Source organism: Oncorhynchus tshawytscha, linkage group LG06, assembly GCF_018296145.1.
Source record: "Oncorhynchus tshawytscha isolate Ot180627B linkage group LG06, Otsh_v2.0, whole genome shotgun sequence".
In the NCBI taxonomy this organism is placed as follows: Eukaryota; Metazoa; Chordata; class Actinopteri; order Salmoniformes; family Salmonidae; genus Oncorhynchus; species Oncorhynchus tshawytscha.
In genome coordinates this window covers 22,065,768-22,081,825 of record NC_056434.1, presented here as the reverse complement: position 1 = coordinate 22,081,825, position 16,058 = coordinate 22,065,768, and the positions used below count along the sequence as shown (strand labels likewise).

General features: G+C 41.6%; 1 protein-coding gene across 4 annotated transcripts; it reads left to right on the top strand.

Moving 5' to 3' along the window:
- Nucleotides 1-1,039: 1,039 nt before the first annotated feature.
- On the top strand, nucleotides 1,040-16,058 carry LOC112252247 (uncharacterized protein C11orf24). Of its 4 annotated transcripts, none has more exons than XM_024423317.2 (4): nucleotides 1,041-1,239; nucleotides 2,811-3,030; nucleotides 11,927-12,052; nucleotides 13,574-16,058. In XM_024423317.2, exons 2-4 carry the CDS (start codon nucleotides 2,904-2,906, stop codon nucleotides 14,557-14,559), a joined length of 1,239 nt encoding a protein of 412 aa, XP_024279085.1. In that variant the 5' UTR covers nucleotides 1,041-1,239; nucleotides 2,811-2,903; the 3' UTR covers nucleotides 14,560-16,058. The 4 variants fall into 4 exon arrangements, with proteins under 4 accessions (XP_024279087.1, XP_024279086.1, XP_024279085.1 ...); XM_024423316.2 differs by having other exon boundaries at nucleotides 1,041-1,265; XM_024423319.2 differs by lacking the exon at nucleotides 2,811-3,030 and having other exon boundaries at nucleotides 1,040-1,239.

Here is a 16,058-nt window from a genome sequence, read left to right as displayed (position 1 = left end):
TCAGCCTTGGTTATTAGGACTCTACCTTTTAAAGATAAGTCCCTCTGTAGCCATTGATTTAGTTTCTTCTGGGTTTTTTTAATAAGAGGGTTAAAATTGAGTAAGCCTCTAGACTTCTGATCCTTTGTAATGGTTATGCCTAAATATGTAAGTTCTTCTTTTACTGGAATACCATAATATGAAGGTGTCACACAATCTTTGACAGCCATGAGTTCACATTTCTTAATGTTAAGATATAGACCAGACGCTTTGGAAAAGGATTGTATCACATTGATCGATATGGGAATTTGGTTAGCGTCTTTCAGAAAAAGTGTAGTAATCGTCAGCCAGCTGGCTTATAATAATTTCTTTACCAGCTATGGAAATACCTTGTACAGGACTATTATTTAAAGAATTTGCAAGAAGTTGGGTGATTAATAAAACAGGTACGGAGAGATAGGACAACCTTGCCTAATTCCTCTCTTTAACTCAAATCTAGGTGAGGTGCCATATTTCAATTTGATAGAGCTGTTACCATTTGCATAGAGAGTCTAAATAGCCTTACAGAAAAAATCCCCAAAGCCAAGTCTCTCAAGGGAGTGGAAGAGAAACTGATGCTCTACTGTGTCAAATGCTTTATAAAAATCTAAAAATAATATGAAGCTATCCTCAGTTATTAGGTCTGAGTAGTCAAGTAGTCTAATACTAGTCTGACATTGTTAGAAATATGTCTGTTCCTCATGAAGCCAGACTGTGTTGCATCAATGATTGCATCCAGGACTTCTTTAATTAACTTTTTGCAAGTAGTGAGGCTAATATCTTATAGTCATTATTAAGAAGACAAATTGGACGCCAGTTATCGATGAGCAGCACTTCTTTTTTAGGCTTAGGTATCAGTGTTATTAACATGTCTCTCGCCTGTCCCTGCAAGCCGGCCGGCATACGCGTCATCACATCTCGTCATCTGATTGGTTGTTTACTACGAACCGTAAACCGGCTTACGTGTCATCACACTCCCTCATATGATTGGTCGAGTAGGCGGACCTTCTGACTTTGTGATTGTGGTAACTACTGATGACGACCTTTAAGTAGTTGTTTGCTTAGCCAGCTAGCTACTTCAGTTAGCTACATTTGTGTTGGAAAGTGGGATGTTTTACTGATGTTGGTTGACATGAGATGACACGTCTTTGGTTTGTCTATAGACTGTCAACTGCTATGGTGTTTTTTAGCTACAAGAACAGAGACATAAGTTGACTGAAGGTGTGTATTGTTAGCCTCCTGCCTGGGTGAGTTTCATTTGGTGTTCAACTAACGTTAGCTAGCTATCCAGCTAGGCGGCTAGCTAGTTAGCTGGCTCCCCTACCTAGCTACTACCAAATAATATTGAAGTGGGTATTGACTGTTGAGTGTCATTTGCTACCAGAGATATGGGGTTATTTCTCTACAGTCTCTGTTTGTTACTACTAACAACTTACTTGGACCTGTGCTGTGGTGGATGTGGTAGGAACTAGCGAAGTGAAAAACGATCCTGTACTAACTGTTAGTTAACTGTCCAATTGGCTAATAAAGCAACTAGCTAGCGAACGTTAACAAACTAACGTTAGTGTGATGAACCTGCATTGCAACGCAGTGTTGGCTATTAGTTAGCCAAATTACTGGGCAAGGGGGAGGTTCGTTCGAGTTCAGCTTCCTGTGTTAAAAAAATAAAGATATCTATCTCGTTGAGTAAACTCGGCTAGGGTGAGGTCTGAAGACAGATGCTTGTATGTTTAGGAAAAAGTAATGCAGGTTTAGCTGCGACGGTATATGGTTAAAACCTTAGTGCCAAATGAATGCACAATGGGTTACACATGTGTAATAAATAACTAGCCAGAAGGCTCTGGTGTTTTTCATACACATACTCTGTAAACTGGTCGTTTGTCCAGTTGTGGAGTGAAGTGGAGCAAATCCATTGTTGAGCCCATCACATGATCTCCACTTTGGCATATATGTATAGTAGTTAACTGTGACAATTTGCTCAGCTCAATGCTGATTATATTTAGGGTAGAGCCAACAGGGGTTCTGAAAAAGTGTTTTTGAGTTTGCCTTTTGTAAACTTGAGCATTGTCTACAAACAGTGAGTGTCCAGAAAGAATGAACAGGACTCTGGAATTCAAAAACTGCTTTGAGGCCTACTCGGTTGAATGTATGACCTGTATACATGTGATATTTATTGTATCACAATTATAGTGCCTCAACATAAAACCTGTACCGGTTGGCCAGAATAGTTAACAATGGTTGGTAATTGCCCTGTATAATATCAACTTTTGTGCCTTTCTGCAAGCTTAACTTGCTCTCTGGTCTTCAGGCTAGCTAGATCTTAGAACTGTAACCTCATGTATAATTTGTGTAATAGTCCATACAATTATATCTTGGACATACTATGGAAACCAATTGCGTGAGATTTTAGTTCCTCATTACCCGAGATTAATAGATTACGAAAGTCCCACCTTGCAGTTTCCGTGCAATCCTGCTAGATGGTGCTCATGAGTCAAACTTTGATTCTAAACTGCTCATGTCCCGTTACTCAGGGCAGACGCCTACAACAAAACATCGACTGTTTTATTTTGCTCTTCGGATGTGAAAATTGACAAATTATTTTTATACATGTGTCTTGAATAAACTGGAATTTACATGGTTATAATATATTCCAACTGCTGCTCTATTGAACAAATATAATGAAATGCAAGTTAAAAATAAATAAAGTCAAGTAGGCCTATATGAATTTGTATGGGCTGATGACAACCGCAAACGCCTTATTTAAGACCGTTTTCCATGCCTGTGTCCTGTAGATGTTAGAGCTGTGATGGTGGTGTGTCCCCTGCCTTCATTGTGAATCCTGTCCACCACCTGTCTCCTTGCCCAGTGTGTGCCACCATTTCACCATGACCCTGCATCTTCTCCTGGTCCTGGGGCTCTTTTTGCTGCCTTGTCTGTCATCCCATGTTATCAGCGAGTCCTGTGTTATAGCCAGCCTGAAAATGACAAATCAAACCCAATGCTTGGAAGTATGTAAGTTTGAGTCAGCCTATAAATCAGGTGTTACTGCCATATTGCAGTGGGTTGTCACACTGAAAACGCACCTAAAACTCAAACAATTGATTTGACTGTAAACGTATAAAATAGCTTGTTCAATGTAGCCTACATACACCCTGTTCACAGAAGTTAATTAAGTCATTTTTGTTACGTTGTCGTACTACTTGTGGAAATGGTATTTGCTCATAAGGTGTCTAAAAACTCATTTAGAAGATAAGCTATGCTGTATGCTACCTAGAGTTGCATCCAAATATATTGGCACCCATGCAGTTTTCATAAATGATTCCCCATTTATTTTAAAATAGACAAACATTTTTTTTTAAATATACATTGCTCACCATACCTTGTTATTGGATTTTCAGTATTGCGCAACCAATTTTATATTTGTAAACATACGTTTACAATTGTAATTTAGAAAATAACGACAAATGGCATGGAAAATATTATTGGCACCCCCGGAGCTAGTACTCGGTTGCATAGCCTTTGGCTAAGAACTGCCAACAGATTATTTTTGTAGCCATCAATGGTTATGTTTACATGCACACTAATAATTTGATTTTAAACTGATTGTCATTTTTGCAAGGTTACGAAGATGGAATTTTTTTTGTTGTTGAAATATTCTTGATTTGTTCGTCAAGAGAGAGATCAGGGTCCAGTGTAACGCAGAGGTCCTTCAGTTTTATTTTAGACAACTGTACAAGCATCAAGATTGATTTTCATATCTGACAGCAGATCATTGTTTCTTGGAACCTAGAACTAGCATCTCTGTTTTGTCCAAGTTTAAAAGTAAAACATTTGCCGCCATCCACTTCCTTATGTCTGAAACACAGGCTTCCAGGGTAGGCAATTTTGGGGCTTCACTATGTTTAATCGAAATGTACAGATTTGTGTCATCCACATAGCAGTGAAAGTTGATATTGTGTTTCCGAATGACATCACCAAGAGGTAGAATATATAGTGAAAACAATAGTCCTAAAATGGAACCTTGAGGAACAGTGAAACTTGTCAGAGGACAAACCATCCGCAGAGACAAACTGATATCTTTTCGATAGATAAGATCCTAACCAGGCAAGAACTTGTCCGTGTAGACCAATTAGGGTTTCTAATCTCTCCAAAAGAATGTGCTGATCGATGGTGTCAAAAGCAGCACTAAGGTCTAGAAGCACGAGGACCGATGCAGAGCCTTGGTCTGACGCCAATTAAAAGGTCATTTACCAGCTTCATGAGTGCAGTCTCAGCCCTATGATAATAAAAACTGACTGAATCATTTCGTATACATTATTTGTCTTCAGTGAGCTGCTGCGCAACAGCATACTCAGGACAACTGAGCTTTGGAGAAATACGCAGATTCAAAGTGGAGTCCGTAATTTGCTTTCTAATAATCATGATCTTTTCATCGAAGTTCATTAATTTATCATTGCTATGAAAGCTAACCTCTCGTTGAATTATATATATATTTTTTGTTATTTTTGATACTGTCGCAAAGCTAAAGGTTGAATTCTTCCTATTCTCCTCTAAGTTGGAAAAATAGGATGATCTAGCAGCAGTGAGTGCTCTTCGATATTGCACAGTACTGTCTTTCCAAGCTAGTCAGAAGACTTCCAGTTTGGTGGAGCACCGTTTCCTTTCCAATTTTCTGGAAGCTTGCTTCAGGGCTCGGGTATTTTCTGTATGCCAGGGAGCTAGGTTCTTGTGACAAATGTGTTTTTGTTTGTTTGCATCTAGGGTATTGCGCAAGGTTAAATTAAGATCCTCAGTTAGGTGGTTAACTGATTTTTGTACTCCGACGTCCCTGGGTAGGTGGAGGGTGTCTGGAAGTGCGTCTAGGAATCTTTGGGTTGTCCAATTAATTTATAGTACAGTTTTTGATGATCCTTGGTTGGGGTTAGAGCAGATTATTTGTTGTGATTGCAAATGTAATAAAATGGTGGTCTGATAATCTAGGATTATGAGGAAAAACATTTAGATCCACAATATGTATTCCACGGGACAAAACTAGATCCAGGGTATGACTGTGGCAATAAGTAGGTCTGGAGACATGTTGGACAAAACCCACTGAGTCGATGATGGCTCCCGGGGGGTGGATTTATGCTACTATCTGTACTTACTGGTGGCACAGATGCTGTTTCATCCTTTCCTACACTTAAATTGCCCTTGCCTAATGATTGCATCTGAAGCTGTGCTTGCAACACAGCTATCCTCACTATAAGGCAATAGTTCTCCTGTATATTATGAGTACAGCGACTGCAATTAGATGGCATAGTGTTAATGTTACTACTTAGCTTTTTCGGCTGGTGGTGGTTAGTGTCGGAGGAAGAAAAAAAAAAAAGACGTTGATAAATGTATTAAAAGTAAAAAATTAAATGTTTGGAAGATTGCATTTTGGTACATCCAGGTTGTATCACAACCAGCTGTGATTGAGAGTCCCATAGGGTGGCACACAATTGGCCCAGCATCTTCCGGGTTTGTCCGGTGTAGCCTGTCATTGTAAATAAGAATTTGTTCTTAAATGACTTGCCTAGTTAAATAATGATTAAACACCGGAAGTACATTAAGTTCCAGTGGAACGGTGCGTTTGCCTTGCAGCATTGCGTTTCAGTGCGTTCTGTGTGGTGCGTACGTTGGCTTTATCGAACGTATGCATCAAATTCAATGCATGGACAACTTGACAGAAATAGTAGCAGAAGGTAAATGTTCAACTTTTTTGTTGCACACGTATCCAGATGATGCTACGGTCCATTTTGAGCGATGACACTGCAGGTGTGATCGAGGCATTATGTGTGAGTCAAGTCGGCTACGCATGCCTCTACCTAATGTCAATATGCCTTGTCCATTGCTGTTTTGATTAGTGATTATTGCCTTATTTCACTGTAGAGCCTCTAACCCTGCTCGATACGCCTTAGCTAAACCTTTAGTTCCACCTCCCACACATGCGGTGATCTCACTTGGTTTAAAGGATGTTTCCAGAGACAATATCTCTCTCATCGTCACTCAATGCATAGGTTTACCTCCACTGTATTCACATCCTACCATACCTTTGTCTGTACATTATACCTTGAATCTATTCTACCGTGCCCAGAAACCTGCTCCTTTTACTCTCTGTTCCGAACATACTAGACAACCAGTTTTTATATCCTTTAGCCATGCTCTTATCCTACTCCTCCTCTAATCCTCTGGTGATGTAGAGGTTAATCCAGGCCCTGCAGTGCCTAGCTCCACTCCCATTCCCCAGGTGCTCTCATTTGTTGACTTCTGTAACTGTAAAAGTCTTGTTTTCATGCATGTTAACATTAGAAGCCTCCTCCCTAAGTTTGTTTTATTCACTGCTTTAGCACTCTCTTCCAACCCGGATGTCCTAGCTGTGTCTGAATCCTGGCTTAGGAAGACCACCAAAACCCCTGAAATTTCCATCCTTAACTATAAAATTTTCTGACAATATAGAACTGCCAAAGGGGCCGGAGTTGCAAGCTACTACAGAGATGGCCTGCAGAGTTCTCTCTTACTATCCAGGTCTGTGCCCAAACAATATGAGCTTCTACTTTTGAAAATCCACCTTCCCAGAAACAAGTCTCTCATTGTTGCTGCTTGCTGTAGACCATCTTTTGCCCCCAGCTGTGCCCTGGACACCATATGTGAACTGATTGCCCCCCATCTAGCTTCAGAGCTCGTGCTGTTAGGTGACCTAAACTGGGACATGCTTAACACTCTGGCCATCCTACAATCTAAGATTGATGCCCTCAATCTCACACAAATTATCAATGCACCCACCAGGTACAACCCCAAATCCGTAAACACGGGCACTCTCAAAGATATCATCCTAACCAACTTGTCCTCTAAATAAATCTCTGCTGTCTTCAACCAGGATCTCAGCGATCACTGCCTGCATCCGTAATGGGTCTGTGGTCAAAAGACCACCCCTCATCACTGTCAAACACCCCCTAAAACACTTCAGCGAGCAGGCCTTTCTAATCGACCTGGCGCGGGTATCCTGGAAGGATATTGACCTCATTCCATCAGAAAAGGATGCCTGGTTATTCTTTAAAAGTGCATTCCTCACCATCTTTAATAAGCAGGTCCCATTCAAAAAAATTGGAACCAGGAACAGATATAACCCTTGCTTCACCCCAGACTTGACTGCCCTTGACCAGTGCAAAAACTTCCTGTGGCGTACTGCGTTAGCATCGAATAGCCTCCGCGATATGCAACTTTTCAGGGAAGTTAGGAACCAATATAGACAGGCAGTTAGGAAAGCAAAGGCTTGCTTTTTCAAGCAGAAATTTGCCTCCTGTAGCACAAACTCCAAAAAGTTCCAGAACACTAATGTCTGTGGAGAATAACAGCACCTCCTCCCAGCTGCCCACTGCACTGAGGCTAGGAAACACTGTCACCACTGATAAATCCACGATAATTGAATGTCAATAAGCACTTTTCTACGGCTGGCCATGCTTTCCACCTGGCTACCCTAACCCGGTCAACAGCCCTGCACCCCCCCACAGCAACTTGCCCTAGCCTCCCCCATTTCTACATCACCCAAATCCAGATCGCTGATGTTCTGAAAGAGCTGCAAAATCTGGACCCCTACAAATCAGCCGGGCTAGACAACCTGGACCCTCTTTCTAAAATTATCCGCCGAAATTGTTGCAGCCCCAATTACTAGCCTGTTCAACCTCTCTTTTGTATCGTCTGAGATTCCCAAAGATTGGAAAGCTGCGGCAGTCATTCCCCTCTTCAAAGGGGGAGACACTCTAGACCCAAACTGCTACAGACCTATATCTATCCTACCCTGCCTTTTCTAAGGTATTCGAAAGCCAAGTGAACATACAGATCAGCGAACATTTTGAATCCCACCGTATCTTCTCCGCTATGCAATCTTGTTTCCGAGTGATCATGGGTGCACCTCAGCCACGCTCAAGGTCCTAAACGATATCATAACCGCCATCGATAAAAGACAATACTGTGCAGCTGTATTCATTGATCTGGCCAAGGCTTTTGACTCTGTCAATCACCACATTCTTATCGGCAGACTCATCAGCCTTGGTTTCTCAAATGACTGCCTCACCTACCTCTGGCAGCCTATGGGGGTGCCACAGGGTTCAATTCTCAGGTTGACTCTCTTCTCTGTACACATCAATGATGTCGCTCTTGCTCCTGGTGATTCTTTAAACCACCTACGCAGACATCACCATTCTGTATAGTTCTGGCCTTTCTTTGGACGCTGTGTTAAGTAACCTCCAGACTAGCTTCAATACCATACAACTTCTTCCATGGCCTCCAGCTGCTCTTAAATTCTAGCAAAATGAAATGCATGCTCTTCAACCGATCGCTGCCCACACCTGCTCGCCCGTCCAGCATCACTACTCTGGATGCTTCTGAATATGTGGACGCTTTTAGAATATGTGAAAATACATGGGTGTCTGGTTAGACTAAACTCTCCTTCCAGACTCACATTAAGCATCTCCAATCCAAATTAGATCTCCAATTAGATCTAGAATTGGCTTCCTATTTCACAACAAAGCAACCTTCACTCATGCTGCCAAACACCCTCGTAAAACTGACTATCCTACCGATCCTTGACTTCGGAGATTGTCATTTACAAAATAGCCTCCAACACTCTACTCAGCAAATTGGATGCAGTCTATCACAGTGCCATCCATTTTGTCACCAAAGCCTCATACTACCCACCACTGCGACCTGTATGCTCTTGCTGGCTGGCCCTCGCTTCATATTTGTTGCCAAACCCAAGTCTACAAGTCTTTGCTAGGTAAAGCCCCGCCTTATCTCAGCTCACTGGTCACCATAGCAGCACCCACCCGTAGCACGCGCTCCAGCAGGTATATTTTACTGGTCACCCCTGAGCCAATTCCTACTTTGGCCGCCTTTCCTTCAGGTTCTCTGCTGCCAATGACTGGAACGAACTGCAAAAATCACTGAAGCTGGAGAGTCATATCACTCTTACTAGCTTTAAGCACCAGCTGTCAGAGAAGCTCACAGATCACTGCTCCTGTTCACAGCCCATCTGTAAATAGTCTATCCAACGACCTCATCCCCATACTGTTATTCATTTATTTATTTTTCTCCTTTGCACCCCAGTATCTCTACTTGCACACTCATCTTCTGCACATCTGTCACTCCAGTGTTTCATTGCTATATTGTAATTATTTTGCCACTGTGGCCTATTTATTGCCTTACCTCCCTTATCCTACCTCATTTACACACACTGTATATAGACTTTTTCTACTGTGTTATTGACTGTTTGTTTATTCCATGTGTAACTCTGTATGTGTCGCTTTATCTTGGCCAGGTCGCAGTTGTAAAAAAAATAATAATAATTGCTGCGTCATTGCGCAAAATGGTACGCAGCATCATTTGGATATGTGTACAACTAAAGTTAAACATTCACCTTATACTACCAATTCTGTCAAGCCGTGTGCGTATAGTTTGAGGCATACTTTCGATAAATCCGATTTATGTACAACGCAGAACGTACTGCAAATGCCTCTGCAACACAAATGCAGCGGCCCATTGGAAATGAATGTACTTCTGATGTACCAAAATGACACTGTCGGTGTGATCAAGGCATAAATTCAGGAACAACTGAAAAGTATGCGTCTTACAAAGTTAGAATGTGAAAACTATTTCTATGTCTGATCTCAGAATCAAATAGTCTTCGCAAAAATAACATGGTCACTGTGGTAGAGCGTTTATTGTGATGGGCGATTTTTCTGCATTTATCAAAAGTCCTGTCAAGTAGCCTGATTTCAAATGTGTCCGTGTAAACAGGATTATTAGGGATTATAATACATTTGTGCCAGTAATCTTGTCCATGCCATTTGCCTTTTCTCAATTTAAACTTAAGGTTACTAAAATAACATTTCTTCTGCAATGTTGAAAATCCATTTAAAAAAAACATTCTATAAGAAATAGGGAATTGTTTAATAAAAGTGCAGGGTGACAATGTATTTGGCAGCAACTGTACCTCCCTACCTCTAAAAGTTTACCTCTTGGATGATGTAGGAACACAACTGATATGGGAATAGTCTGTGGAATATCGTCTTTGTTAAAAGCAAAGCCATGTGTTTTTTTTTTTCTTTTTTTTTCTCAAATCACATCTCTGCTAAAGGACATATAATTTCAAAGAAGCCATGTGTTTCAGATTTAAGATGAAAGGGATGCTTAGGCCTTGCTGTGTTTATGAGCCTGGCCCTGCTTTGGCGAGTCTTTGTCATGACATGTTCTTTAATTAAATCTTACAATACTTTTGCCGCACACGCTGCACCACCTGAGTGGTCGGATGCATGCAGCAAGTACATGCATGTACCCCAGGCAGTATTTATCGGGAGGAGTTAGTTGTAAATGGCCCAGCCCTCTTCCAGTTCCACCACATGATCCACTCTAAACAAGCGACAGCTTTTCTGAGAGGCATACGATGCAATGTGGGTTGAGAGTAGTAGGGCATGAAAACAAGGTTGGTATTACCATCTGGAAGCATGTAATGTGTGGTATGACAAAGCGCTATAAATACATAATCATTCAGCATTCCAGCTTAGAGACCTGTATGTTTGGTACACGTCAAGCCCCTAGCATAGGGTGACCTTTAGTAATTTAAGAGGGAGGGGAGAGAGGGGCCCTCTGCAACTTTGATTTTCAAACCCAATGACCCTGCTTTCCCCAACTCCCAACCCTCCACTCTTTTCCCGTCCCATTTGGAACAGCTGCAGAATAATTTAAAACGCAAAGTGTCTGGCCTTCCAATTAGTTTGCCGTCACTGACCAGGAATGGCTCTCTAGGCCATTTCACCTGAAGTTTTTAACCACAAAGGACTTTTGATGCCTCAGTGCCTAGCAGCAGCTCCAAAATAAGGCCGGGGAGGAGTGTGACATGAGGTCTCACAACTAGCTCTGCTATCTCTCACACTGACTCCCTAATGGGCTAGCTCCTCTCCTTCGGTTCAGGCCCAAGGCTGCCTCTGGTCTGAAGATTTCCCCCACCTGTTGTCCTCATCAGTAGGTCTGCTCTGCAGTGGGAGAAGAGACACCAGGCGGGCACTGCTGGATGCTGAGGTGTTCTGGAGCTACCTCTTCAGTCACACACAAAGTTTGGCAGGGATCAAAGGAGGTGTAAACAGGCCTGTTTTTCTCCCATCCATTTCTGTAATGGATCCCAGGTCTCCTGAAAAAGCCCTGACAGTGGTTGCTGAGAGGAATGAAATAAAATAAGAGTTGCACAAAAAAAATAGAGTAAAAACAACCATAGTGCTGTGGTGAAAATGTAAGAAATTCCCAGGGCTGATTGTGGTAACTTTTATTTATTTTTTATAAGGATGGTAAATGTCTGGATAAGTTGTTGACCAGCTATATTTTTGTATTTAAAAAAATTAATATAATTTAACCTTTTATTTAACTAGGCAAGTCAGTTAAGAACAAATTCTTATTTACAATGACGGCCTACACCGGCCAAACCCGGACGACGCTAGGCCAATTGTGCCGCCGTTTGGGACTCCCAATCACAGCCGGTTGTGATACAGCCTGGAAAAGAGCCAGGGTGTCTGTAGTGACACCAAGCACTGATCTGCAGTGCCGTAGACTGCTGTGCCACTCTGGAGCCCAAAGGTGATGAGGTAACATTGATGTTGCCTGCATAACAAATGCTTTTGGTTCATGCTGTTGTTCAGTCTGAATTGATTTGATTCATGGCAGGACAATTTACTGAATTCATTTGAGATGTACAGATTGTCATGGTGCCAGGAATCTTGCTCTCAATGAAGCATAAAGGGGTACAATTTATTTTGAGCAATTACTTATTTGGCAATGGTTTAATATAAGATTTTGACTGCATGCAAGAGTTTCTTTTAATTTGTTGTTCATTCCACAGGCTTACTGTATATGACCTGTGATCATTCTGTCTTTTGGAAAGAGAACTACACATGCTTTTTCTTGAAGTGTCCCAATGGCACTAACTGCAATGATATCTCCGTCGATGACCTGATAAGGATACAAGGTATACAAATGCTGCAATATTTAAACACATGCACATGTGTACTCATTGTTAGTAATGTTCAGAATATAACTTATTACCGTCAATATAAATATTATTACACTAAACAAAAATATAAATGCAACATGTAAAGTGCTGGATTCATGAGCTGAAATAAAAGATCCCAGAAATGTTCCATATGCACATTTCATCCCTGTTAGTGAGCATTTCTCCTTTACCAAGATAATCCATCAACCTGACAGGTATAGCATATCAAGAAGCTGATTAAACTGCATGATCATTACACAGGTATACCTTGTGCTGGTGACAATAAAAGGCCACTCTAAAATGTGCAGTTTTATCACACAACACACTGCCACAGATGTCTCAGGTTTTGAGGGAGTGTGCAATTGGCATGCTGACTGCAGGAATGTCCACCAGAGCTGTTTGCCAGAGAACTGAATGTTAATTTCTCTACCATAAATCGTTTGAGATTTTGGCAGTATGTCCAACCGGCCTCACAACCACAGACCAAGTGTAACCATGCCAGCCCAGGACCTACACATCTGGATTCTTCACCTGCGGGATCGTCTGAGACCAGCCACCCAGACAACTGATGAAACTGGGTTTGTACAACCAAAGGATTTCTGCACTAACTGTCAAAAACCGTATCGGGTAAGCTCATCTGCGTGCTCGTCGTCCTCACCAGGGTCTTGACCTGATTGCAGTTCGGAATCGTAACCGACTTCAGTGGGCAAATGCTCCGCTTCGATGGCCACTGGCATGCTGGAGAAGTGTGCTCTTTACGGATGATTTCTGGTTTCAACTGTACCAGGCAAGCATTTATCTGATTTTATTTCTTTTTCTGCATTTTAGTGATGGCAATTTGTTTGCACAGAGATACCGTGAATGAGCTACTGAGACCTATTGTCGTGCCATTCATCCGCCACCATAACCTCATGTTTCAGCATGATAGTGCACGGCCCCATGTTGCAATGATCTGTACACAATTCCTGGAAGCTGAAAATGTCCCAGTTCTTCCATGGCCTGCATACTCACCAGACATGTCACCCATTGGGCATGTTTGGGATGTTCTAGATCGACGTGTAAGACAGTGTTCCAGTTCACGCCAATATCCAGCAACTTAACACAGCCATTGAGGAGGAGTGGGATAACATTCCACAGGCCACAATCAACAGCCTGATCAACTCTATGCCCATGAGGCAAATGATGGTCACACCAGATGCTGACTTAAAAAAAAAAAAAATGTAAGGTCTCTGACCAACAGATGCATATCTCTATTCCCAGTTATGTGAAATCCATGGATTATGGCCTACATTAATTTATTTAAATTGACTGATTTCCTTTTATGAACTAACACTGTAAAATCTTAGAAATTGTTGCGTGTTATTTTTGTTCAGTGTAATTGATAAATCTAATGTTCTTTTGGTTTGTAAATGAACAATCTATTTTGTGATTTGTAATGCTTATCATGTTATGCATTTACTTTTGTCAGACTTTAAAATCAGTTTTTTTCCCCCCCAGATAAAAACATCAGTGATCTTAAGTGTGACGCTGGACCTACCACTGAGTCTTCAAGTTCCAGTTCCATAACTTCATCAGAAATCTATCAAAACCCCACTGCTCCTGAATTGACAGCCAGCAATAATGCCAATCAAATTACAGACACCTCTGCCCTCAATGAGACTGACTCTACCTTGCATTTTCGTGAGGATAATGGGCAGGGCCCCATCTCCACTGCATTTACTACCATTACTGCAACACCCATGCCAGCCGCTGAGAATGACACCTTCATTCCAAGTAAGACTGTTAGCAATGCCTCCAGAGGAACTACAGTACCTGACATACCCCATAAGTCAACAGTCCAAACCTCTGAGACACCCACTTCAGTAAAGCAGGAACCCAGAACTACAACGACTCCCTCAGCCCTGACCCCTCCACCAGCCAATCCACAGATGACGACAACAGCATTATCAACAACAAATACCACTACTATCACCACTGTAGTACCAGTAGCAATGCTGTTAACTACCACCACCACAACACACCCAACAACAAAACCACCACCAACAACTACCACTACAACAGCAATACCACCAACTACCACCACAACAATACCACTAACAACTATTCCAAACATAACCACCCCTACCACCATAGACTCATCTACAGTTGTGGAGAGGAATCCATCACCAACCATTCTGGCGGTCCCCAGCTCTCAAGCTACCTCCAGAAATGCCATAGTCCCTTCGACCTTCACTGTTGAGGTCAGCACAAAAAGGCTTGATGGAGGTACCAACAGAGCCATTATAGACGTTGTTGCCGGGGGGCCTCTGACACGCCAGTTGGTGGACACAAGTATCCTATTGGCTGTTCTGTTGTTTGGCCTCGTCTTCTTCCTGGTTATGGTTGTCCTCTTCCTCACACAGGCCTATGAGAGCTACAGGACGAAAGACTACACCCAGGTGGACTATCTCATCAATGGAATGTATGCTGATTCAGGGGTTTGAAAGTGACAGTTGAGTGTTTGTTTTTCTAATTTCTTTATTGGAACAGGATTAATAACTTGTGAGTTAACAGATTGCCAATTTTGCACCAGCCTTTGCTGTAGTATTGTATAATTTTTCTGTCTTAATGGTACTCATGCCAATTTCATAGATTTTCTTTCTTCAGCTACTGTATGTATAAATTGCTCCAGGCCTGTTGTGGTTTTATTCAGGCTTTAACCTCTTACGAAGGGCCAACAAATGCACCTCTTGGTCATCAGGCCAAGGGCCAAAGTATCGCAACAGTGGTTTGTTTGTCCTATATTTCTATGTCTTACATTTCTACACATGCTTCCAGCCCCAACCCATAGGACGAAAGACGTATATGGTTAAGTACGTTTTTTTTCCTAAGGTATGTCATTTGGATTGTTGTGGGAAAGAGGGTGAAAAGGTTTATGTCCGGTGTTTATTATTTTGTTTGTATCCATTGCGTTGTGTATGTATGTCATTTTTCATGCCTTTTTTTCTTTGTTCATGACTAGCATATTTCCTTTGTTTACCATTCCTCTCCTTGGATTAAGATTGAATGCCAAATTGATCACTGAAGCACATTAACGTTGAAGCCAAGGGAATTGTCTAGTCATTTATGAAGGAGGAGGAACAGTTTGTATGATGACCAAAAGAGACTTTCCAAGGCAGAGGAACTTCTGTCAAGGGTGGAAATGGGTATGAAGGCCTGTTATGTGCCAATTTTAAGTCTTACTAATGCACTGTTAAATTACGGTATTTGCAGTAAAGGGGGAAAAAAGTAAGAATAAAATACATTTTCCTTTCATATTTCACAAAAGAAAGATTGATAAAATGGCATATAGGGGTAAATCAGCACTTTAGCAATATGCATTAGTAGGCTGCTAGTCTTTCAACTGTTGTAAGACTTAAGATTTCTGCAGGCCTGTGAACAGTATATGCTGTGTTTCCCAGGTAGGGAGAAATATTGATGTTTACTACAAGGGCATATCAATCAGTCTGGGTGTACTCAAGGTGGTGCACATAAATATCCCACATCTGTAGCCCAGTAATTACTTCCTGGGAATGTGATGCACGTTGAGAAGGTTTGAAGGTGTGGACTAGGAATTAATTGACAGAAGAAAATAATGAGAGCAGGGAGGTGGTCCGACACCTTAACGATGCACTCACCAGTGATGCATTTATTTTTTGGGGGAAAACAAACTAAAAAGGAAAACAACATGGATTCCAATTGTAACATTTAGGAGAAAACAACTTTTGGTACCTCGAGGCAGTTTTTAAATGGTGTTTCTCTGCTGCGTTTCTGCTTAGCTCTCTTCATTCCAGTGCTTTCTAAAATGTCCTTGTTCAGACATCTATTAGACAGACATCCTTCAGACATCCTTGGTCTTTATCCCTGTTCCACACACAGTTCTCTTGGGAACTTCCTGGTCCACACATGCTCTAGTTTCCCATTTCCTGGAATAGTTAGCAATAAAATAACCTTTTTGACCCTT

What these genes read in the sequence shown, in the direction of transcription:
- LOC112252247 (XM_024423317.2), top strand. Translation starts at nt 2,904, where the DNA reads ATGACCCTGCATCTTCTCCTGGTCCTGGGGCTCTTTTTGCTGCCTTGT. An exon ending in AACCCAATGCTTGGAAGTAT is followed by an intron (nt 3,031 to 11,926) that starts GTAAGTTTGAGT and finishes TTCATTCCACAG; the next exon opens with GCTTACTGTATATGACCTGT. An exon ending in TGACCTGATAAGGATACAAG is followed by an intron (nt 12,053 to 13,573) that starts GTATACAAATGC and finishes TTTCCCCCCCAG; the next exon opens with ATAAAAACATCAGTGATCTT.